Genomic DNA, 25,066 nt, shown 5'->3' with positions numbered 1-25,066 from the left:
AGATTTCGTTCTTGGTTATGGCCTGCTCTGCCCTGAGGACGCTCGCCTGCCTCCACATCACAACGGTACTCTCCTCTGTTTCCTCCTAGAATCTTTACAGTTTTAGCTTTTATGTTCAGGTTCTGCCCGTGATCTGTCTCAGATTAATTTTTTTTGTTGATGCGGTGGGGTGGGGTCGAGTTTCATTTTTTTCCCTTTGGAACATCAGTTGGTCCACACTGTTTGTCCAAAGGACTTTCTTTTCCCAGTCGAATTGCTCCTGTTGTCAAAAGGCATTTGTCCTTGGTTATCGTCTAGCTTGCTGGGTCAGTTGCTAGAGACCGTGGCCTGACTTCCTAAAAGTCAGACTTACAGATACCAGGTTGGCTTCCTGGGCTGATTTTCTGCAGACTGTGGGTCAGAGTTCTGACTTTATATGTGGTCTGGTCATTGTCTATATGTATATTCAGACTCCCATTATCATAAGCTTTTGCAAACATACACAAAAGTAGAGAGGTAGTGTTATAATGAACTTCTAGATAGCCACCACCCAGATTTAATAATATTAAGCATTTTGTCATATTGCATCCAGAGTTTAATGTTTTTGTGTGAATTACAGCATCATAGCATTTCTCCCCTGTATGATGTTTCAAGACGCATCTCCGTATCTTTAAGACATTTGCTTTTGGGGGCGCCCTGGGTGGCTCAGTGGGTTGAGTGTCCAACTTTGGTTCAGGTCATGTTCTTGCAGTTCACAAGTTCGAGCCCCGTGTCAGGCTCTGTGAGGACAACTCGGAGCCTAGATACTGCTTTGGATTCTGTCTCTCTCTCTCTCTCTCTCTCTCTCTGCCCCTCACCCACTCATGCTGTCTCTCTCTCTTTTTCTCAGAAATAAACATTAAAAAAAAATTTAAGACATTTGCTTTTGTGTCCACAATAGCGTTACCAAATACAAATTTTTATTTTTTAATTGTTTTCATTTTTATGTTTATTATTTTTGCGACAGAGAGAGTGCAAGTGGGGGAGGGGCAGAGAGAGGGGGACGGAAGATACGAAGCGGGTTCTGTACTGACAGCAGCAAGCCCGATGCGGGGCTCGAACTCACGAACTGCAAGATCATGACCTGAACAGAAGTCAGATACTCAAGCAACTGAGCCACCCAGGCGCCCTGCAAATACGAATTTTTAATTCTTAGTGTCATCTAACCCAATCCAAATTCAAACTTCCTTAAAATTATCCCCAAATGTCTTTATATAATGGGTCTGTTCTAGTCAGAATCCAAAAAGGGGAACATGTTGCCCTTAGTTACGCCTTTTAATTATCTCTGTTTAAACATTTTATTGCTATTTAATGTGCACACAGAAAACTAGTCACATCATGAATATACAGCACAGACACACCCATGTAACCCGCGGTAGCCAGGCCAAGAATCAGAACATTACAGCACCCCAGAAGTTTCCATTGTGTCCCCCACCCGCTACCCCCACCAAAGGGAACCACTATCCCTAACTGCAAATAGCACAGATTTTGAATTTTATGTAAATGAAATCTCATGTTATGTAAATGGGGTTTTATGTAAACGGAGGTGTGTCTGGCTTCTCTCGGTCAGTGTTGTGTTTGGAGATAAGTGCATGTTCGTTCGTGCTTGGGCTTGTCAGCTCGTGATTCTTTCCTTCTCGCGGCTGTGTGGTCCCAATCCAGGGAGCCATCTTGGGCCAGCCTGCAGCCTGCCCAACCCCAATTGTGTGACTAAGTCTGCCTCCTGATGCTCCAAACATGGTCTCCAGGTTAGAGGGACCCATCCTCCCTTCTCAGATGGCTGCTCTGAGGGCTGAGCCCCACATTCAAATCTCTGGTGAATCCAGAAGCCCCGGCATCTCCGGCCTTCCTTCCACTGTCTCCTCTGCCAGCCCAACTTTGGGGCCTCAGTCCTTGTCCACCTCTGAGATGTCAAGGACATTAAAGGTGGGTGTGTTCGTTTTGGGTGGGGGGTTGCTGTACTAAATTACCACAGACTCAGTCACTTAAAACAACGAAAGTTTATTCTCTCATGGTTCGGGAGGTCAGAGTACAAAATCAAGGTGACGTCGCAGCTGGTTCCTTCCAGAGGTTCTGAGGGAGAAGCCATGCCATGCCTCTCTCCTCGCTTCTGGCCACTGTTGCAATCCTTGGCTGTCCTTGGCCTGTGGAAGCATCACTTCGACCTCTCCCTCCGTCTTCAGGAAGGCTTCCCTCTGTATGTCAAATTTTCCTCTCCTTCCTCTTAGAAGGACGTGGTCATTGGACTGGTCTCTTTGAGAATGATCTCCTCTGCAGACCCTTGCCTTAATTACACCTGCAAAGACCTTTTATCCAAATAAGGTCACATTCTGAGGTTCTGGGTGGACAATTCAACCCACTGCAGGGAGGGAGGGACCCCCAGCATCCAAAGGCAGCACCCTTTGGGCTAGATCTTCACCGCCAAGTGGTGGAAATGACTACCCAGAGAGAAAAATCCTACTGGGGACGTCAATACATCCACATAAGAAACCAGGCTGCACTAACCGGCACAAAGTCCCCTCGCTAGGACCTCATAACATGCTCTGTGATGCCCCTCCTTACCCCCAGCCCGTAGGGGAAAAGATCACTTTACAAACAGCTGCGTGGCTTATGCAAAGAGACCACAGGACCCAAGGGGAAGGGAACACCTGGGCGCCTTTACTTACAAAAGCACATCCGCCATATTCTTCAAAGTCGTTGGACACAGAGATCCAAATAGCCTCTCTCTAGATGAGCGTACATGAACGTGAATATCTATATTCTGAAGGCAAGGCAATTTTACAGCTCTTATTTCCTCCGTGGCAAAGGGGAGGGGTCTATGACCGCTTGTGGTAGGAAGGGGGAGCATTATGGTTCGGGGACGGGGACGTGGGGGACAACACCAGGTCCAGTGGTTCAGGCCCGAGCTGCTGCAGGGGGTGAGGGAGGATGGGAGGTGAGGGATTGAGTTTGAGATGAGCCCCGGGAGGGAAGCGTTGGAGGAGAAACCATTCACTCAGTGACGCTGCTGTTCGTGGAAGAGCCTTGATAAAGAGGAAGCAGAAGTTCCAGAGTGTTCCAAGCTCTGGACACCATCTCCTTTATCCCAAGTTGCCTTTTCTTTCTCTCTCTCTTTTTTTTTAAAGTTTATATTTATTTATTTTGAGAAAGAGATGGAGAGCAATCGGGGGGAAGGACAGAGAGACAGAGAGAGAGAGAGAGAGAGAGGGAGGGAGAATCCCAAGCAGGCTCTGCACTGCCAGCACAGAGTCCGATGCAGGACTTGAACCCATGAACCGTGAGATCGTGACCCGAACCAAAATCAAGAGTCGGATGCTTAACCAACCGACTGAGCCAACCAGGGGCCCCTATCCCAAGCTACCTTTCACCCAGGGGCCAATACCGTGATTTCCAGACACGCACCCCTCTCCGTATTTGGGTCTGACTCACCCTATTTGGTGGGGGGAGCCCACCGTGACTGGGATGAACTGCCCACCTTCCCCAACACACCTTTTGCTGTTGGAAATTGCTCTCTGGTGCCCCACTCACACAGAGTAAACCTGATTTGAGTGCGGCCTGATCCAACAGGACACAGAAGAAGAGGTCGGAGGAAGAGTCTCGGGCCACCTGGAGGAGGGAAAGGGCGGGAGCTGAGGACCAAAGACAGTGGATCCAAGGAGGGAGGAGAGCAGGGGCTGGAGAGAGCGCTGCTTGGAGAAAGTCACCCCAGGCGGGCAGGGGCCCTGCAGAGAACAGACGGAGAGTCTGTGGCTCTGGGGACCCGGGAGGACAGAGTGGCCAGCACGGTCCTAGAGCTCAGCTCTGCCTGGACTTCATGCGGGGAGGCTCCGGGCTCTGCCAGGAAGAACGGAGACGAGCAGTGTCGTAAAGAAACGCGGATTTAGGGGCGCCTGGGTGGCTCAGTCGGTTAAGCATCTGACTCTTGGTTTTGGCTCAGGTCATGATCTCACGGGTCATGAGATCCAGCCCCACCCCTGCACTGACAGGGCAGAGCCTGCTTGGGATTCTCTCTCTCTCTCCCTCTCTCTCTCTCTCAAAATAAATAAACATTACAAAAAAGTGGTGGGTTTATGCTCAGGATCATCGGGAGGGAGGGAGGAAGCAGAAAGGAAGTTGTCCTCTGACTTGCTCGCTCCCCGATGGGGATGTCGCATCTCTAGGGCACGAACCCTGCACCAGACCCTCTGGAGGCAAGTCAAGGACAGGAATCCGGGCGGTGACGGTGACTCGGTGAAGACCTCCCCTCCCCGCCCCCCGGTTCTCCCAGCCTCCCCTTCCTCCCACACACAAAAAGTACCTAAAATACCAGGAAAAGCATCTAAATCCAGCCATTCATATCTTAGTGCCTTATTGCAAATACATAGGCATTGGCACTCGAACTTGATAAAGGCTTTTTTTTTTTTTTTTTTTTTTTTGAACGAAAGGTTTTAATGCTGCGTTCAAGGCCCCTGAGCTAGCACACCTCTGGCTTTCCTCCAGCTTTAGCTTTAGCCAGCTTTGGCTTTCCAGGTAAGTGGTGCCTCTCGGAAGCTCCAGAACTGCTCTGCACAGGTGACCAGCCAGGGGAGGAGAGGGCTCTGGTGACCGAGAGGTACACACACGGGTTCTGGATGCGAAATCCAAACAGGTGGTGGGATCGACTCCACTCCTTTACCCGCTAAAGAATGGGAAGGTAGGAATCTGATTTGATGTCACTCATGAGGAGGGTGGGGAAAGGGGGCATTTAGATATCAAAAAGGTCACACTCTGAGCCCGGGGCATGACTGTCCAGTGCTGAAAAAGCACATAAAATCCTGGGCTGTGCTGTTCTCCAGTCCATACACAGTCTGGTGTTTTAAGAGCAAGAGAGGGGTGCCTGCGAGGCTCAGTCGGTTAAGCGTCCGACTTCGGCTCAGGTCACGATCTCGCAGTTCGTGGGTTCGAGCCCCGCGTCAGGCTCTGTGCTGACAGCTAAGAGCCTGGAGCCTGCTTCGGATTCTGTGTCTCCCTCTCTCTGCCCCACCCACCATTTGTGCTTTGTCTCTCTCTCTCTCTCAAAAACCGATAAACATTAAAAAATTCTTTAAAAAAAAAAAAGGGAAAAAAAAGAGTAAGACAAAAAGCACGCCAGGGAGTGGTTTCTTATTTATGTGGATCTCGTCTGACTTTCTTTTTGGCTTTAGCACAAAGCCAGGCATCGCCCTCCGCTGAGAGCCAGGCTGCAGACGGATGCTGAGAACAGGAAGGGCGTGTGAGGACCGCTTTGGCTTCACCCCTGCTTCTAACTGTTGCGGGTACCGGGTGCCCAGTCCCGAGGAGCCGTGACAATGGAGGCTCTCCCCAGGGCCCTGGAGGTCGAGGAGAAGTCTCCGGAATCCAAGGACCTGCTGCCCAGCCAGACCGCCAGCTCCCTGTGCATCAGCTCCAGAAGTGAGTCTGTCTGGACCGCCACCCCCAGGAGTAACTGGGAAATCTACCGTAAACCCATCGTCATCATGTCGGTGGGGGGCGCCATCCTGCTCTTCGGCGTGGTCATCACCTGCCTGGCCTACACCCTGCACCTGGGCAACAACAGCCTTAAGGTCCTTAAGATGATAGGGCCCGCCTTCCTGTCGCTGGGACTCATGATGCTGGTGTGCGGGCTGGTGTGGGTGCCCATCATCAAAAAGAAACAGAAGCAGAGGCAGAAGTCCGTTTTCTTCCAGAGCCTCAAGTCCTTCTTCCTGAATCGCTGATGGCGGCCAACAGCTCTGTTCTCCCTGTCGCCCCGCCCCCTCCACCGGGAGGAGATCTGACAAGGACATCAACATCCCCATCTTCTTGGGGGTGGGGCTAGCCATAAAGCAGACCAGCGAAGCCTCTTCCTGGCCCTGCGGGGAAGAGCTCAGGGCTCCGGGTGCAGCTGGAGGGGGCTGCTGGCTATTCTCATTTAGGCTCTCTGTTTAGGCTCTCTGTAACTGCCCTGCCTCCCTTAGACGCTGGCCGCAGGCATCCCCTTTCAAGGCTCACTCCCTGCTCCTGCATCCAGGTACCAGCCATCTAACTCTCTCCGCAGAGCGCTATGCATGTTGGGAAATTCCTCCGGCCAGGCCGTGCCCCAAAGAGAGCCTCCTGTTTCTGCATCTGAGTGCCTGAGCTGGATTCGCCCATTTGCACCCTTCTGGGACCCAAACTGACCGGTGGAGGTCCCTCTGAGTGCCTGAGCTGGATTCGCCCATTTGCACCCGAACTGACTGGTAGAGGTCCCTCACAGAAGAGCCAGAAGACTGGTCTGGCTCCCTGTGTTCACCGGCCCCAGCTCTCTCTGTGGGCAAGATACTGATTGGCATTTCAAGAGACGAGACGAGTCACATGTATAAAACACGGCAGAGTGAACAGTAAGGGTGGCCAGGGAGAAACACTTTGGAAGAAGGCGCGTCCCCCCTCCCCCGACCCCAGAAAAGGCGCTGGGAGTCAGCCAGCTGAGGAAATTTAACTCCGGGTTATAGAGTTTTTACATCAGAGGCCGTGTGGGCTGGACTGGGGGTGCCACAGTTTGACCTTCTAGCTCCCCTGTGAACTTGACAATTGGCCAAGCACAAGTGCATGTTGCCCTGACTCCCCCTTTCCCCCTGTCTGTCTACCCGGCCCCACCCCCAATTCTAGAACAGCAAGACAGAGACCGCAGAGGGATTCTGTAAGATTGTTCTGTCCTTCAGCTCCATCAAGGACCAAAGACCATGCACCGCACCTGAAGGGTCTGTGGGTTTCCAGAGAGAGAGGATTTGCTTTAGAAAAATCCCAATGTCTGGTCTCCCTGCCTATAGCCACCGAAGGAGCTAACATTTACTGGGCGCCCTTCTCCGGGGCCAGGCCCTGGGATGGGAACCGGCCAGACAACTTCGTTCCAAAGCGAGACATATGGCCAGGCCGAGGTGCGGCCGCAACACCCGTGCTGGGCGCGCTATGGGGGAAACTTGGCAGGTGCAGGAACACAGAGGGGGCATCTCACCCAGACAGGGGAGAGGACGGAGGGATTGCGGGACTGTGCCATTGGAATGGAGGACAACAGGAAAGATAAGAGCTAGCAAAGGGGGCAGGGGGTGGAGGGGAGGCAATTTGGGGGGCAAAAGTCCAGGTGGGGGAAGGGGGAGGGGAGGGAGATTAACGAAATTAGGCAACTGCACGGCAACTTCCTGCCTCTTGGCCTGCTTCCCACCTGCTTCCCATCTGCCTTAGTGCAGCCTCTCCAGGGGCCACGATGAGGCCACAGACTGGAAGGGGGTTTCCAGGGGGCCCGCCAAGCAGAGAGCACCGTGAGGTAAGCGCTCCCTAAATCTGGGGCTTAGGGCGAGCAGAGGCTCTTAGGTGACAGACCAGGAGGCTGCCCTGGGCCGGGCCAGAGGTCCAGTGGAGAGCACAGATAACGAGGTGTGAAGGGAGGGCAGCCTCTCTGGGGTTTCTGGGCCCTGCTCCCCTGTCACCGTGGCAACCCCCCCCCCCCCCCCGCAACAAGCCTCCAGTATTTCCATCCTCTGTGGTAGTTCCAGATGCAGAGTCAGAACCTCACCTAGTTCCTTCTGCATCATGGGAAACTCCATGGAGGCAGGTACCCGTCCCAGGGGGCCACCCCTGCCTCACCCACCTGAGAAGCCAGAACTTGGGGGGGCCTGTGGCCTTTGGGGCTTCACCCAAAACGACCATGTGTCTCATTCGGACAGCGTAGCCAGGTCCTCTAGCTGAACTGTCCCCTGCATAAGGCGGTCAAGTCCCGTCTGGGGTGCATTGCAAGTGCTTTGTCCTTAACTGTCGTTCTAGTGCCTCGAGTGACAGGGCTTACAGACCATCTCCCCGCCTTTCTCTGGCATGAATGCAGATTCTGCAGCGGCCCTATACTATCACTCTCGCCTCCCCTGATGCTTTCTTACGTGAGAGTAAACAGGACGGGCTCTCAGCTCGCTCACTGGGAATCCACACTCCCTGTGTCTCCCTACGTCCGCCCCAAAGCTCGTGGTCTGGGCGCAGCTGTGGCAGAGAGGCCCATGCGGAGGCTACTGTTGTGTACGTCTTGCTGGGAGTCTGGGGGCAGCCATGACTCCAGGAAGTATCCAAGGTCTGGACTCACCTGGAAGTTTCCAGCAATGCTTGCCCACGCGCCCTGCCCCTTAAGCTAGCATCTCAGCAAGAATAATGAGGAAACATCCCCGGAGCATCACTCATCACCACTGGGATCCCCGCACATGGGCGTGGACCAGGGAACATGCCAGCATCACGCTGAGGGGCTTTTGCCAAAGGCCATCGCCGCATGGGATGCTGGGGCGTCTGTGCACCTGGTCTGGAATGTGGCCCAGGCCAGGCGCCGCATTTCTGGGGGAAAGCATCTCCACCGAGACTCTTCCGGTGCCCGTGGATCGGAGGACGAGACCGGCAGCCACGTGTCTCTGCTCTGCGGACTGTACCCTTCCACCCACAGCTGTTCTGTTCGGGAGATTTTGTTTTAATCTGAGTCCTTAAAGGAACTGACGTAATGTTGAATCGTGCGCTCTTTCTCGGTGTCCCCTGCGTTTTCATTCTGTCCCACCCGGAGTCCCAAGACTGTCCCCACGGGTCCTCGCCGCCCCCCCCCCCCCCCGCCAGGAGCTGATAGCCCCTCTCTGAGATGCTGAGGTCACAGACAGAGCGAACGCCCCTGACTCTTTCTTTCCCCACAAGCCCAGCACTGAGACCAAAAAGAGATATGGGAAAAGAACCTTCCGGGATGAATCAGAGGGGCCAGGGTGAGGCAGGCGGCGACCTGGGGGTCAGCCTGTCGACGTCGCCGTGAACTCAGGACAGCGAGCACAGGAAGGGGGCACGTGGCCTCCCTCTGCCTCCTAAGTCCTTCTTCCTCCCTCCTGGCCCAGCCTCTTCTGCTTCTCTGGGTCTTACAACCTGGCCCTCTGCTACTTGGCCCCCGCACCAGATTCACCGTGTCCTTGATGTCCTGCCTGCCTTGTCCTTAATGGGAGAAGAAAGGCCGGCTCTGGGTCTGGATGAACACGCAGTGATGGATTCCTCTCTCGGTTCCTGCAGCATCGCCAGACTCACGACACCTCGTCCCCGCCTGTCCCTGCTCCCCCCCCACGCCCATCACTTTGTCACTATCTCCAGAGGTGACTGGAAAACTACACCCCACAACCCCTGAACGTGTCTGATATGAGGTGTGCATGAGGGGACTGGCCAGACACATGCCTGGTGAAGTTTCCAGGCTGTGGGGTGCGTCAGGGGAGGGCTCTGAGAAGGGGCAGGGGGAGCGGGTAAGTGTAGTGGGCAAGGACACTCTGGAGCGGGGTCTCTGAAGAGCAGAGGAAGGACCCAGGCGGAAAATAAAGGACATTTCTTGGGTGCTAACTGCATGCCGGAAACTGACCCAATCCTTCCCAAGACCCTGTTCTCAGCTGCTACTCTTATCATCAACCCCATCTTACAGATGAGATAAGTGAGGCACAGGGACACCAAGCTAGGAGCAGCAAGCCAGGATTCAAATCCAGAAGGCCTGGTTCCTGAGGCCACACCCATTACACCCCTTGCCCCCCATTCAGCTCTCCAGAGACCCCAGGGTCTCTGTGGTGGGCTCTGGGCTGCGAGGCAGGGAAAGCAGGAGTGCAGCTGGGGTTGGGAGACAGGAGGGGAGGACACACCCAGCAGGGGCCCAGAACGCCAAGCAGGGAAGTGGCCAGGCACCAGGAGGACAGACAGACGGAGCCACCAGCCAGGAAAGCAGCCAGCGTTCTGAGCATCTACTACCAGCCAGGCACAAATGCAGGGGGTGGGGATGGGGGTCTCCGGCTGCTGGCACGAGGTGATGCTATAACAACAGGGTGGCCTTGGTACCTCCCAGGCCAGGCTCTTCTGCTGAGTGCTGAGAAGGATCTAACAAGGATCTAAGTCAAGAGCCAGTATCACTTTTCCAGGAAGAACAGTGGCTGAGCTCCGCAGCTTTCTGCAGGGAGAGAAGCTGGGGGCTTGTCCGCCCTTTCTCCAAAGAAAGACCCTCCTTGCTTCCTTTAAGACTAGAGTGGACTTCATGGGGCCCCTGAGTGGCTCAGTCGGTTGAGCGTCCGACTTCGGCTCAGGTCATGATCTCGCAGTTTGTGAGTTCGAGCCCCGCATCGGGCTCTGTGCTGATGGCTCAGAGCCTGGAGCCTGCTTTGGATTCTGTGTCTCCCTCTCTCTGCCCCTCCCCTGCTCACCCTCTGTCTCTCTCTCTCAAAAGAAAATAAAGACATAAAAAAAAAAAAAAAAAAGACTAGAGAGGACTCCCTGGTGAGCCTTGGGACTGGTCCCTCCTTGTCCCTGCTAAACCGGTGGCCACCCATCCAGGTCCCGCTTCCTGCTCCACCCCGGATCCCTGAGCCCGTGCCCTTAGCACCCACAGGATATGGCCAGTTCTTTCCCATCCCATAGGAGGCTTCTGTCTATGCAGACTGCTATGCATGGCTCTGGGGGCTATGGAAGCTGAGCCAGGCCCTGGCCCTGTGCTGTCTGCTCCCTCAGATCGCCAGTGGGGGGGTTGCTGTACCCGAGGGACTGTGCTGTAGGTGCGGGAAGGAGGGGCGCTCCCAATCAGGTCTCCTACCAAGGAGAAAGCTGAGCAAGGGCCACCCCCCACTGCCCAGCAGGGCTCTCCAGCATGAGCGTCAAAAGTGACAGCCAACAGTCTCTCTGGTAATCACGTTGGTCTCACCCTCCATCCATAAAGAAGCGTGGGTGCAAATAATGGCCATTTTCCTGCAGGGCCGCACAGGAAGGAGGCCTGGAAGGGGAGGGACATAGGATTCTAACCATGCTGACAGTCGTCTGACTCGCCGCCTGGCCCTTAGTCCCTTGCTTTCTCCGACCCCCTTCTCAGACACAACCTCTGGACCTGTGCCTTGGGAGTGGCCGTTAGCCCAGTATTTCAATCTGTGCTAAGTGTGGAGCCTGCTTGGGATTCTCTCTCTCTCCCTCTTCCTCTGCCCCTCTCCCACTAGTGCTCTCTCATGGTTCATGGGTTCAAGCACGGTGTCAGGCTCTGTGCCGACAGCTCAGAGCCTGGAGCCTGCTTCAGATTCTGTGTCTCCCTCTCTCTCTGACCCTCCCCTGCTCATGCTCTGTCTCCCTCTCTGTTTCAAAAGTAAACATGAAAAAAAATTAAAAAAAAAAAAAAAAAAAGAATCCAGGGCAGAGCCTCATAAAACTCAGGGAAGGAACCCCAAGCAAATAATTCTGAGCACATCCGCCGAACACTCCGCTGATGCCCATTCACTGGGAGAGGGAAGAAAGGCTCCGTGAAAGGAGCCGGCAGTGATTGATGGGCCTGGGGAGAGGGTGTGTTCACTTTCGGGCTGGCGCAGGGCGACCCGACTAATGAGCGGCGCCCAGCGTGGGTGTGAGAGAGCCACAGTCAAGGCCAGGACAACCCTGTTCAGGTTCATCCCAACAACAGGATGGGGGAGGGAGGCGGGAAGGCTGGGGGCGGGGGAGAGGGGCGTGGCCGCCGCAGAAGGAGCTTGCCTGATGGCGTGGACGCCGGCCTGGGAAGGGCCTGGGATGGCTCACCAGGCCCTTTCACACGTGGTCCCTGAAAGACGACATTGTTCCCTTCATCCTTTCGACACGACGCTATTGAGCACCTTGGGAACGCTGCACTGGGAGTCGAGGGTGGGGGGTGGACCAAACAGAGCTTCCCCCCCACCCCCACTCCCTCCCAGAGGCACACAGGCCGTGAACAAGGCCATTGTCAAACGGACAAGCCGGTGTCAGAGACTGATGCGGGCCACGGAGGCAGGGAGGGGAGCTTTGTGTTGAGGCCTGACGAGAAGGAGGCCACCGAGGCAAGGCTGGGGGCAGAACATTCCAGAAGAGGACGTGGGAAAGGGGGGCCGAGGAAGGAAGCCGTGTGGGTGTTGGAGAAACCATCTCTCCTCCTCCTCCCCTCCCCGCTCTCCTCCCCACCCTCACCCGGGTGTAACTCCCACACCAACCCCCACAGGAAGGGGAACTTGTGGGGAGGGGGCCCCATGCTGTCGGCCTGCAGCCTTGTTGGGTGGTGCCTGTCCTGCTGGTCCTTCTGCTGCTCTGGCGGCTCCCTGGCCACACACGCCCGTCCGGGACCCTCCTCCTCCTCCTCCTCGTACCCACTCAGCCCTCCATCCCTCTGTGCTGGTCTCCCTCCCTCTGCCGTCACCCCCAGCCTCCCTTCTGCCTGTACCCCCCCCCCCCCCCAGCTTCAGTCAATGTCACCCGAGTCGGCCGCTGCTGTGGACACCTGTGCTGAGCTCCAGACAGCACTCCCAACCCGGACAGCCCTCAACGCACACTGACCGGTGTTGGAAGAAGTCACTGTGCGTCCCCACATCGCTTCGTCCAGATCCACTTGTGTGTCAGGGGAGGGCAACCTCACCCGCCAATCCCGAATCTGGGCTGGCCTCCCTCTCCCACACGCCCCACACGCAGTCTGTCTCCCAAGTACCTAGAGGTCCTTCCCTTCCCCTTCTCTCAAGTCCCAGTGCCCCTGGGTTAGGTCACCGGTGTCCCCATCAGCCTCTCCGCCCTCAGGCTCGTCCTGCTCCAATCCACTCCCCACATTCCAACCAGCTGTCTTTCTAGAAGGTGCTTCTCATCACGTCACCACTCGTGCTCCTGAACCTGCTCTCGTCCTATAACAAGATGGGACTCACACTCCCTCACTTAGCTGAGTCCTTCCCGCGGAGTCACGCTCCTCCCCCAGCCTACCTACTTCCCGGCCACTCGCCCTGTACCCCAGACCCACAGCTGAGTATCTCCCACGACGTCACGCCACTGCATGTTTCCATGTGCTCCTTCCTTGGCCTACAGCATTCTGATCCCCTTTTCCATCTAGCTGACTCCTAGCTCAAACGCTGCCTTTTCCAGGAAGTCCTCCTTAAAGTATCCTGGGGTCACAGGCCTTGCCGATTCTCCGTGCTTTATGTGTAAGTGAGTCCTCTCCGTAGTGAGAACTCTGTGCTTGTTAAGTGTAAGGGTAGTGACAGTCCTTACAACGGCTCTGCGTAGGAGTAACGCAGGTAAATATTACTGCTCCCATTTTACAGGTGAAGAAGCTGAAATTCAGACGCGCCCCAGGTTACAAGACATCATGCACAGAGGGACAAGGGACCCACGGAGAAGTGTGTTTCAGCCCCCACTCCCATCCTACCCCCGTTCCTTCTCCAGCAAGTAAAAGCAGCCGTTGGCTTGGTGAGGACAATGCTCTTAGGGCCTGGGAAGAGATATTCCACAATTCTTCGTGGGTTCAAGAGAGCAGGTCCCAAAGAACCCAGTGCAAGGCCACGGAGGCCAAGTGTCCTGAGCCCTGGGCCTCCTGCCCAGGACCTGGCATGGATGCCCAGGGAAGCTGAGGACCAACCCCTGGCTGTGTGGGGAGCAGCCTGCTCTGTAGACACCACCACAGATGGGTCTGAGCAGAGACGCCGGTCTCCTTCTGTTCCCCGCCCTTCCCTCCTTCTGTGTTGTGCGTGTAAACATTTGTTCAGAGGGCAGGCCTCGTGTTAAGTGTTCTTACCACTCACTCATTAATTTTTATTAATTAACCCAACTCACTCATTAATTTTTATTAATTACTTAATAATTTATTGTTTTTATTAATTAATATACTACTGAGCTTTTCTAAATCCTTAAAGAAACATTCTTTGGCCACTATAGCTGAAATTCTGAAATCTCAGTGGCATTTTCAATATCCCACTGTAGAGGAATGCTCTTTGTTTTGTTTTCAAATCGTCCGAGTTAGCGCATTAGCCCGCCTGCTGGATTTCCCCCAGCTCTCCAGAGACCCTCCCCTCCAGGCTGGCACCTCAGGTCCCTGAAAGCTAGGCTCTTCAGGGTCCTGGGCATTTTGCTTCTTCCTGTAGACTCTCCATTATCTGTCTCCCAGCTCGCATTCATCCTACAGGTAAAAAAAAAAAAAAAAAAAAAAAAATTCGCGTGCCGATTTCCTCTGGCTGGGCTCAGAAGGGTCAAAGCACTTGCTCAACCCCCCCCCCCCCCCCAGCCCACCTGCCTGCAGCCCCAGCTGCCGACTGCTCAGGAGGACAACCAGCAGGTGTGTGGCACAAGGGAGGGGAAGATGAGGCCATCTGGAGGGGGAGGGATGAGGATCCCCCCTGCTGATTGAGCCCTGGGAAGGTATGTGAGCCGACTTGATCTTTCAAAGGCATTCAACACAACTGGCCACTCTGTTCTCTTTGAAACGTCTTCTTCCTTTGGATTCAAGTTAGAACCAGCCCGTGGTTTCTTCCCATCTCTCTAGGCATTCTTTTCCTGTCTCCTTAGCTGGCTCGTTCTACTCCACCCAGCCGTTAAATGGGGGAGATCGTTGAGACCCGGCCCGCGTCTTCTCGAACTGTGCGAGACCTCAAGGAGACGAGCAATCTCCTCCCCACCACCAATTTGCTGCGGACCCACAAGCCCATGTGCGTAGCCCAGAGCTCGAGCCCCCAGCCAGCGTATCATGGCTTCTCAGCCACCCCAGCCCCTCTTCCGGTGTAGCTCATCTCCGGAGGCACCTCTGGCATCCAGCCGTACAACACAGAAACCTGGTTGGTATTCAGCAGTGGCCCCCTCGCTTTCCTGCATCCCCGCATTGAATCTGTCGTCACGTCCTGTTGATTTCACCTCCCGGTTATCTCTCATATCCACTTCTTTTCATTCCTCCTGTCACCAACCCCACCTCTTCCCTGCTCGCTGCTTGCCAGGTGCCCATTCTTGGCCCCCTCCGTACTGCTCTCCCCACGGTAGCGGGAACCCTCTTTTAAAAATATGGATCCCTTCACCTTCTCCTCAGGACGCTCCAACGGGTCCCCGATGCTCTTGGGAGGAAGACGTTAACATGGCCCTTTATTTCCTCTTGCTCACTTAGCGCTGATTTTGCACCTAAAGATGCATCGGCAGCTCAAGAGAGCTGAGCCCGATTCCCAGCGGAGGCCATGAGTGGATGGGCAGGCCTGAGGCTCTGGCCCTGGGGCTCACCCAAGCAGAGTCCCTGGAGCTTGGTTCGGGACCTGGCTGGGAGAGGAAGGGGGTCACAGACAACCGAGCCCCGTACGGCTTAACCCTGGAGCCCTGCAAACAGGCTTTGCAGCTCATTGTTCCCAGGGCAGACAAGTCACGGCAAGAAAAACGCTAAACAGAAAAATGGATTCTGGCACCAAACCCAGCAGATACCCTGGTGGCGATGTCTGAGGATCCACAGCTCTGACATCTCTGACTACGTGCCCAGCAGTTAACTCAGAGCTGAGTGCCGGCAGAAATAGACAACAAAACTAAACGGGTGTGGGCAGCAACCAAGTAGGAGTGCAGTAGACCATTTTCCCTGCCTGATAAGGCTTCAAGGTATTCCCGTGGAGACGCTTTACTCTGGGAGGGGGGCTGCAGGAGCACTGCCTGCTTAGAAATGGGGAGGTGGGGGACGAAAGATACACAGGATCCAGGAGGAGCTGTAGCAACTCTGGTGAGACACTCAGCTTTCCCAAGAGCAGAGAGTCCTGGGAGTTATGAAAGGGACCATTCAATAAACACTGGGTGTTAGTTACAAGGAGGCGAGCTGCTCCCTGGCCAGGAAAGGTGTCCAGCCTGTGAATGAGGACCATGGAGAACTAGACAAACGACCTCCGCAAGTGTACCAGGTACTATTATAAAAGCAACTATCAAGTCAAATAGGAATCGACTTCTCACCCATTAGGATGGCTATTATCAAAACAACAATGACAAACATAAGCAAAACAGAAGACAACAAGTGTTGGAGAGAATGTGGAGACCGGAGCCCTTCCGCACCGCTGGCGAGAATGGAAAATGGTGCAGCCATGGCGGAGAACGGTATGGCGGGTCCTTAAAAAAACTCAACATAGAGCTATCGAATTAATCCAGCAATTTCACTTTTAGGTAGGCACGCACCCCAAAGAACTGAAATCAGGGATTCATTGTACGGGTATCTGTGCACTCATGTTCACGGCAGGATTATTCACAATAGGCACAAAGTGGAAGCATCTCAGGCATCCAGTGACAGGTGGATGGATCCACAAAATGAGGTGTATGTACACCTATTACTCAGTCTTTAAAAGGAAGGAAGTTCTGACACACGCTCTGATGGGGATGAAACCTGAGGACCTCATGCTGAGCCAAATAAGCCAGTTACAAGCGGACAAATACTGCGTGATTCCACTCCTAACAGAGGAATCAAATTTTTAGAGTCAGAAAGTAGAAGGGTGGGGGCCGGGGGGGGGGGTGCTGGTGGAAAAGAGGGATGGGAAGTCCGTGTTCCCTGGGGACACAGTTTCATTTGGAGAGATGAAAACGTTCTGGAGACGCACAGCAGCGCAAACGTACCTAAAGCCGCTGAGCCGCACAGTTAAAAAACAGTTGAAATGCTAAATTGGGGTTGTGCATATTTTGCTATAATTAAACGCTTGAGAATAAACTATAAAGATTAAATGGGAATGAGAAAGAAACAAACTTGATTCTCCAGGGTGTTGGGGAGAGAGCCGGCCTGGGGACTGGGGGCAGAAAGAGAGGGAGGGGGGATATTTGCATTTAGAGGTCTGGATGGGAATGATGAGGGCTTAGATCAGGACGGTGGGGAAGAAGACAGGAAGACCAGGGCAGAGAGCTGGAATGTTTGCTGAGCCTGTGGGTAGCAGCCAGATGGATTCTGGAAGGCCAGGATGTTCACTCCGGGGAAGTCTCTCAAGCATCCTTAACAGAGGAAGAATGAAGAGCTGTGAAAATTGTCAGACACTCCTCAGGTAAGCACGAACGTATTTCTGAAAATGCTGACCCTGAGAAAAAGCAAGAGCCTGTAAAGACTGATTGGTGACTGACTGATCAGTGTCAATGCTTTTCCAAATTCTAGCCCCATACCCCCAGGGGCACATGAAACACATTTAGCTGGCACACAGGTTCACTTCAAAAGGCATAGCCATTTTAATTCTCATCCGGTCCTTTATAGGATTTCCAAGGACAAAACCTCTCAGTGACACGGCGCAAATATCCCCTCTGAAATATGTGAACTTCAGGCCTTTATTTGACAAAGAAAGTATAGGCCTTGGGTTCAGCACCTTCAGCTTGCAACAGTGGCTAGTTCAGGAGTTGATGAGTCTGGCCCACCGCCTGGTTTTATAAATAAAGTTTTATCGGAACACAGCCACACCATTCATTCGTATATTGTCCATGGCTCTTCTGCTACTATGGCAGAACTGAGTGGCTCTAACAGAGAGACCTTACGGCCCACAAAGTCTAAAATGTTTAATAATCTGGCCCATTACAGAAAAAGTTTGAGGACCTCTGGTCTAGTTTAATTACAGTGTTTTGTTTTCAGTGTGTATATTCTAAAATACTTGCTGTCTATTCCAAGTAAGTTTTCCACTGATGGTGACAATAATTCATTGAAGTTAAAAAAAAAAAAGAACCATTTTAAGAAAATCATTAACAAGATACAGTAAAATTAACAAATCCTTGTAATGACACATTAACACATTAATATGATTTTCTATAACAAATGACAGAAGCAGACCGCAGCTGTGGCCAAATCCTGGGCGTAGCACGTGGATGCCAAGGGCTTGAGAAATGCCGGATTAGGCCAGTGGGCAATGTGGACAGATGTGAGAATGGGGCAGATAAAGAGACTGGGGACCAGAAGAGCATTTCATGAGAATAAGGGGTCCCCATCAAGGTCGCATCTGTGGCCGTAAGGATGGAGAGAGGGCTCAGGGTGTCCTAACTGGACCCACTGGGTATCAGGAGAGTCAGGAGAACAGGGGAAGCCAAGCTCGATCGAGGGGAGAAATGCTAGGGCAGGACAGTCAGTGTGGGTCAATTCCAACCTGGGGTTTTCCCTACAGAAGCGCCATCGTGGCAGAAGGAAGGCAAAGATGTCCTGACAACCACAATGGTAACACTTGTCAACGTCACCATGTGCAGGTTCTAAGCACACTTTACACCTGTGAACTCACGTAATCTTTCCAGTAACCCTGTGGGACAAGGGATCATTTTACAATGAGGAGATTGAGGCACAGAGAGGGCACGTGACTTGCCCAGGTCACACAGCTCGTGAGTGGCACAGGCTGGCGTGGCTATGCCCGCCCAACATCTGAGCCCTGACACTCGGGTGGTGACTGCGCCTCGGTCATTCAGATTGTCATGCCCCGGGAACTGACTCTGTGTCAGCTGAGCCTGCCAGGCTGGCCTGTCCCTGGTCCCTCGGTTCTCAGCCTGCCCTTGAGCATCCAGGTCACGCAAGCGCTGTCATCCTGGTGACATCACAGGGAGAGGACAGATCGTGATGACTTTCCACGGGAGTGACAAGGTGTCAGTTGCCAAGAGGAGGCAGATCTGTCCTCGGAGAGGACGAACCTCTCTGAGCCACAGAGGCAGCGACAGACCCTGCAGCCCGAGAAGTCTCAGAAGAGAGGGGGCCGAGGGGGCATCAGGGACCAAATCTAGAAGCCGCAGGCCAGGAGCGGGGCCCGTGGATGTGCCCCACACACTGTGCTCGTGCTTCGGAAGGCACACAGATGTCCGTTTGTCTCCTTGCGTTGTCTCCTAACTCTTCACGCTGTGTGTATCAGTCTCAGAGGCGCCTGGGGGGGCTCCGTCGGTTACGCGTCCGACTTTGGCTCGGGTCATGATCTCACGGTTCGCGGGATCGAGCCCCGCGTCAGACTTCGCGCTGACAGTGCGGAGCCTGCTGGGGATTCTCTCTCCATGTCTCTCTGCCTCTCTCTCAAAATAAATAAACTTAAAAAGAAAAAAAAGATGGGGTCAAACGACAGTAGAGTAGACCCCTCATCCAACATAACTGGTATCCTTATAAAAAGGGGAAATTTGGACACAGAGACAGGCACACAAAGAGAATGATGCTCGCATAGGACGGTGATGCACCTGTAAGTCAAGGAAAGCCCAACGCTGCCAGGAAACCCCCAGAAGCAAGGAGAGGGGCAGGGAACAGGTTCTCCCTCACAGCCCTTAGAGGGAACCCACCCTGCTGACGCCCAGAGCTCAGACTTCCCTCCTCTAGAAGTTTCTGTGGTTGAAGCCCCCACGTTGGCGTTCTGGGCCACCCAGGGACCTCACACAGCTATTTCCTACAGTGGCCACTACACCTGATGAGGGAACAGGGCCGGGAAGCTCTGTTAAAAGCGAGCACCGCAGACAGGGCTATGTCAATCAAGTCAAGTGAACGTTCCTGCTGGTGACCCGCCCCTGCTCTGGGCTGTGCCTGGCACTCTCAGTGTCCCCAGGGCCAGCCACGCCCTCCTTCCCCCTGCTAGTCCCATCTCCTCTTTGAGCGGCCCCACTCAGAGGGCTCCCTTGTCACCTGGCTTTCCACCAGCCATCCCTGTCTGTCCCAGCTGTGTAAACATCTAGAGGGCCTGGCACATGGGCGGAGCAGAGACGCGGAGGTGGGCGGTGCCCAGGGCTCTCACCACCTGGGTGGTCCCTCGGGCCCCCCGCCCCCCGTTTAGTCCCGTGGAAGAACGGCCATGTGTTGGCCGCAGGACAGGGTGCACAACGCGGCCCCTTTCCCTAAGACGGAAGAGGGGTGTTTACGGTTCTGGAGGATAAATGCTAAGTGACGTGTGCTGGTTAGCTCTGGACACGAAATTGCGAGTGGTTTTGATTCGATTTTGTTCCTTTTGCTGGGGAATGTGTCAGAATCTGTTCCACTGGAAGTGTGTGTGTGTGTGTGCGGGCGTGTGTGTGTGTGTGTGCAGGCGTGCGAAAACAGTAGAAATAAACATGGTGAGAAGACCTGGGGTGCTGAGCTGGGGCTGAGTGGCAGAGTGGTCACCCGCTTCTCTCTGACCTGTCACCCGAAGTCAGACAGGATTACAGTGACCAACCACCTGATGGCCCGGGACTCAAGAGACTCTCTTTTACACATAAAAGTCTTCATGGTAAAATCGTTCGCAGGCTCACGGGACTCCTCTGCAAAGGCACCCGGGAGCCTGCGGACAGCCAGACCTGCACACATGCACCCGGGGTTCTACGGCACAGACTCTTGGCCTGCCCCCCACAGGGCATTGCCATCCGCCCACCGTTCTTCCCGAGACACTCTCCCGGTTGGAGCTGGAGGCAGCAGATGGGAGGGCTGTCAGCCTCTCCAGCACTGGAGGTGCTCCTGTGTGGATACCTAACTGCCTCTGAGCATATATCCAGAAAAGGAGACAGACACCGGGGGGGGGAGTAGCCTCAGCTACTTCTCACTTGGAGATGCTCCAGATCAGCTACTTGGCCTGAGTCAAGTCTCCTGGAGCTTTGGATCCTAAAATCTGTAACACGTTAATTCTCCTCCCCCTGCCCAGGACCTTTTTTCTGGAAGTTTCTCACTCCTCCTGGCCTATTTCACACTAGGGAACAAAGTCAGAGCTGTCTATTCATTCTCCTCGACCAGAGAAGGCAGGAGAAAGAGTGGAAATTATTTCTTCCAGTATGCCTGGGGGAAACCGAGTCCCAGAGATGTCTGGTGTGTAGGCCAAGGCCCCGCAGTGAACCAGGGACAGAGGGGAGGCTGCACACCCTGTGAGCAGCCAGTGACATGGCAACATAACCCCTCGGGGATGTGAGCGAGCAGTGTCTGTGGGACATAAGGCAAACGTCGAGTCAGTCAGTCTGGAAAAGACGCAGAGAACCAGACAGATATTTCTCGACTTCTGTCGCCTTTTGGTTCACGCCCGATGGACCACAGCCAGAGGCCAGAGGTCCCCCTGCCCCGCCCACTCTGCCCCATCCGTCTGTCCTCCCAGGTCCCCAGGTCTTCAGAATGGAGACCATCCACGAGGCACATCCACCTTCTCTGGGTCCCTATTTGGTCCCTAGAACTGACGGATTCTTACCGCACCATTTCAAACTCTATGTATGTCAACAGAGTCTCTTCCACGTCTTTTACTTAAAACCTCCCTCTGCACCAGGAAGAGGAGGGCGGACGGGTGAGGGGAACGAAACCCCACCACCAGCACAGGGCTCAGAAGCCTGCCAGGACTTGCCAAGAACTCGAGAGGCACGGGACGAGGCACGGGACAGCCCCCCTCTCGGACACCGACAATCCCTCCCGGGGCACCTGACCCCTCCCCGGCCACGTAACCCAGCGCTGACCAGTCCCATTAGCACTGATGTCAGTGTGTTTTGGTCCAGACCGCTCCTGAGTCACGAAGCAGTTAAGGAATAGCCTGCCCCACTGGCTGCCGTGCTCATAAAGCTGGCTCCGCGTGTACTTCCTTGTGGCTCCAGACAGCCTGACGTCTCCCTCGTTCGCTCACACCCAGCGGCCGGCCGGTGCGGGCGGCAGGAGGCAGAACCGCCACCCTCCCATGCAAATCAGCCCCAGGGGTGCAGCCGGGTTTCTCCCGCTGCTGCAGGGCAATGCTCCTGGGGAGGCGCTGGGGAAAATGCAACCTGGGGCGCTGTGTGCTCTTCCTGGCGCTGGCCCTGCTGCTCGACGCCGTGGGCCTGGTCCTTCTGCTGCTGGGCGTCTTCGCCTCCCTCGATTACTGGGACTTCTTGGTCTACACGGGGGCCCTGATCCTGGTGTTCAGCCTGCTCTTCTGGATCACCTGGTATTCCCTCAACATCGAGGTACCTCTTGAGAAGCTGGACTTGTAGTTTGGCCGTGGGCACAGGAGGAGGGACGCAGGCTCCACAGGCAGCTGGCCGTGAACCTGGGGCTGCTGCGCGGCCGGAGGGGTAGGGGCGTGTTTCCACTCCCACCCAGAACGCCCCACGGGGGAGCAGGTGAGTGCACACGAGACCCGCCTGGCGGGGTGGCTGGAGAGGCTGAGAAGGAACTGGAAGCCTGCACCCCGGCTGGGGGCTCTGCCCACCTGGGTGGGCACCTATGGTGGTCAGAGGCTGTCCTCTCCCCCTCCGGGGCCCGTTGTCCTTATGGAGACCACAAAGAGGGTCTCCACGGCCCCCTCCATTTCTGAGACGCCAAGAGTGGTCCCGCCATGCAGAACAGGAAGTTATTCTGTCAGCTCAGAACTTTGGAGAGGAGAGCCCATCTTGATTCTCTGTTGGAAGACCAGCCGGCTGCAGGGTGGGGAGGGGGATTAGCACTGGGAGAGAATGGAAAGCTCTCCAGTGGCCGTGTGTGTCCTAGCACGGATGGAGCGGTGGCGGAGAACCACCCAGAATGGCCCTTCTCCCTCCCTTCCTGCCTGTACCTGCAGGTGGGACACACACCACAGTGGGGAGGACCTGCCTCCACATCCTCCCTCGGGGCACCTGCCTCCTCTCTCAGCAGCACCCCCCCCCGACACACTCCCATGCGGCCACCCCCACCCTTCACTCCCACCCCCACCCGGCCACGGCTGGCCTGGGAGCCTCAGTGCTCAGGAGACCATGGCGGACCATTTCACCCACCGAGCTGCACTTTCCAGCTGGGCCAGCTGCTTGGTTGACCGCATGTGACCAAGGAGGCAGATCATCGTTAAAGATGTTTCACAGGGACGTGAAGCACCAAGGATAGAGCCGGTCTGGCCCCCGTGACCCTGAATTACGGGCAGCTCTCCCCCAGGGGACTGGAAGGGGAGCCCTGGTTGGGATAACAATCATCATCTCCCCGCCCCCGGTGGCCAGGAAACTGGCACAGCCGGGCACTCCCTTTTAGCACTGGGTGTAAGGATAAAGGTCATTGCTGGGTTGGAAGGAGGAAATGATAATCCTGCCTCTTCTGGGGGATTCCATCTGACCTTTGGAACCAAGAGACCAGAGCAGCCGTTTGAAGAGGTTTTGGGGAGGGTAGCCTAAACCTGGTCCTGGCAGATGAAAGGAAGGAAAAGAGATGGGAAGTCCGAGTGCCTGGGTCCTGCTCTGAGTGCCACCGCTCAATCACTGGGTGACAGTGGACAGGCTGCAATGGGTAGTAGCCTCATCTGTAAAATGAGGACACCATGACCTGCCCTTGTGGTTGCAATGGCCAAAAAGAGGTAAGGCAGAAGAAGGCTTTTTGCACGCAATGTGGTTTTTACAAATGTCCTATGCCCTTACTAAACGCATAGGAGAGGGTAAGCAAACTGATCCAGGCTCCCAACTGAGAGCTGGGGGTACTGAGAGGAGCTGGGGTACCTCAAACTGGCAGTGAAGGGGTTAGTTTACACTTTGCATCATGGAACTTCGAAGCAAGAAGGAACCCCTAATGTGTTTGCTCATTCCCAAAGACACGCCGGGCCCCGTGCAAGGCACTGGGGATGCCCTGAAGGGTAAGATACACAAGGTCTCTACCCTCGAGGAGTTTCCCATCAAGGGAGACGTAGATAGTAAGCAAATAGTCCCACTAATGCAGGTACGATAACAGAGTCAGGTGAAGACTGGGAAGAGAAGGAGTATCACTTCACGGGAATGGTCAACAGAGACGCTGACCCAGAAAGCGGAGTCTCTCAGGAAGAGGTAATGGCTTGAGCAAAGGTCCTGGGGTACCAGGAAATAAAAAGACAGCAGGGAGACTGAAGGGCAGAGGAGGCAAGTGCAGGAGGAGGTTAGGGTCCTGCCTGCAGTAGGCAGAGGCCGGGTCAGGCAAAGCCTTGAAGGCCATCCTAAGGACTTTGATCATTATCTTAATAATAAGAAGTTATTAAGGAGATGTGAGCAGGGGTGGGAGCTTGACATAATTGGATCTATGTTTCCAAAAGACTACCCTGGCCATGGCATGGATGATGATGTTGTGATGGTGACGGTGAGGATGATGGTCACCAGTTCAAGCTCATCTGGGGAGCGAAATCACTTACCCAAACCACAAGGGGTCCCTAGTGTGAGGCTCCTTGCCCTTTACATCCTTTCCGCATTGAATAGAAAGAAGTCCAACGGACCAATGATGAAGAGCATGGGCCAAGACCCAGGCCGTGTGGTTTGAATCCAGTTCCATTCCTTACCAGCTTTGTTTGTGACCCGGTGCGAGCCACATCACGCCCCCATGCCCTACTTTCCAAATCTGTAAAATGTAGATGATGTTAAGGACAGCAGCCCCAGCTTCAGAGAGGATGGTAAGATTAGCCCTGCCTCATGACGATGTCGCATAGGTTAAGCGGACTAATGTGTGGACGGCACTCCAGGAGTGACGATTAAAGGCAGCAACGGACATTCCGTCACGACACTGGCGGCCGATGCATGGCAGAGGGGTAAGACCTTCCTCCGAGATAGACATACTTGAGGTGTTATGATCAATTCTTTTTTTTTTTTTTTAATTTTTTTAGTGTTTATTTTTGAAAGAGAGAAAGAGAGCATAAGCAGGGGAAGGGCAGAGAGAGAGAGGGAAACAGAGAATCCGAAGCAGGCTCCAGGTTCTGAGCTGTCAGCACAGAGCCCTACGTGGGGCTCGAACTCACGAACCGTGAGCTCATGACCTGAGCCAAAGTCGGACACTTACCCAACTGAGCCACCCGAGCACCTGTGTTATGATCAATTCTTAAGACGGTGTATGGCATTAAAGTTTTTTCAGTAGTTACGTGAGAAAGCTGTCCCAGAACACGAGACTTTCGTCCAGGCTCAAAGGGACTTAAATGCTTGAGAACCACTGTACTTTCCACTAAACAGTCATGCAAATGTCTTCTTTTCAGTTCCCAAACTGCCATGTTCTGTGGGACCCTCAAAGCCAGTGTCCCTTGGTCCCTCCATCCCCTGCAATGCCTAGGGCTGGCCCAGAGTGACCAGTCAGTGTGGGCTAGGGCTGCTCAGGGAGGCTGCTCGCTTATGGAGCTACCCCCCGCCCCATGACTTTGGGCACATCCCATTACTTCCCTTTAGAGTAGGAGATTTGGGACCCATGGCAGGTTTGAACGGGGGTCCGAGTAGCCCCCTCAGGGGCTGGAGTGGGTGGACAGCAAGCAGGCAGGACTCATGCAGCCCTACCTGCCACACACATACCTCTAGAATAGTGGGGTTTCCACAGTTTTGTCTACTGAACTTTCACGGAAGGCTTCCTGTGAACACGGGTTCTGATGCTAAAACGTACTTCTTCTTTTTAAAAAAAATTTTAATTTACTTTTGAGAGAGAGAGAGAGAGAGAGAGAGAGAGAGCATGAGTAGGAGAGGGACAGAGAGA

The 25,066-nt window shown here is 54.4% G+C and overlaps 2 protein-coding genes across 2 annotated transcripts; both read left to right on the top strand.

Annotated features, from left to right (window-relative positions):
- The first annotated feature begins 5,324 nt into the window (after positions 1 to 5,324).
- PIRT (phosphoinositide interacting regulator of transient receptor potential channels) lies at positions 5,325 to 5,732 on the top strand. The gene has a single exon (XM_042914850.1). It carries the CDS (start codon positions 5,325 to 5,327, stop codon positions 5,730 to 5,732), a length of 408 nt encoding a protein of 135 aa, XP_042770784.1.
- A 15,658-nt stretch (positions 5,733 to 21,390) lies between these two features.
- Positions 21,391 to 21,630, top strand: TMEM238L (transmembrane protein 238 like). Its single transcript, XM_042914852.1, has one exon. It carries the CDS (start codon positions 21,391 to 21,393, stop codon positions 21,628 to 21,630), a length of 240 nt encoding a protein of 79 aa, XP_042770786.1.
- The last annotated feature ends 3,436 nt before the right edge of the window (positions 21,631 to 25,066 follow it).

Source organism: Panthera leo, chromosome E1 (genome assembly GCF_018350215.1).
Source record: "Panthera leo isolate Ple1 chromosome E1, P.leo_Ple1_pat1.1, whole genome shotgun sequence".
In the NCBI taxonomy this organism is placed as follows: domain Eukaryota; kingdom Metazoa; phylum Chordata; class Mammalia; order Carnivora; family Felidae; genus Panthera; species Panthera leo.
The sequence above is the reverse complement of the archived record's forward strand: the minus strand, read 5'-3'. Positions and strand labels throughout refer to the sequence as shown.

Coding starts and splice junctions, on each gene's coding strand:
- PIRT (XM_042914850.1), top strand. CDS start 5,325: ATGGAGGCTCTCCCCAGGGCCCTGGAGGTCGAGGAGAAGTCTCCGGAA.
- TMEM238L (XM_042914852.1), top strand. CDS start 21,391: ATGCTCCTGGGGAGGCGCTGGGGAAAATGCAACCTGGGGCGCTGTGTG.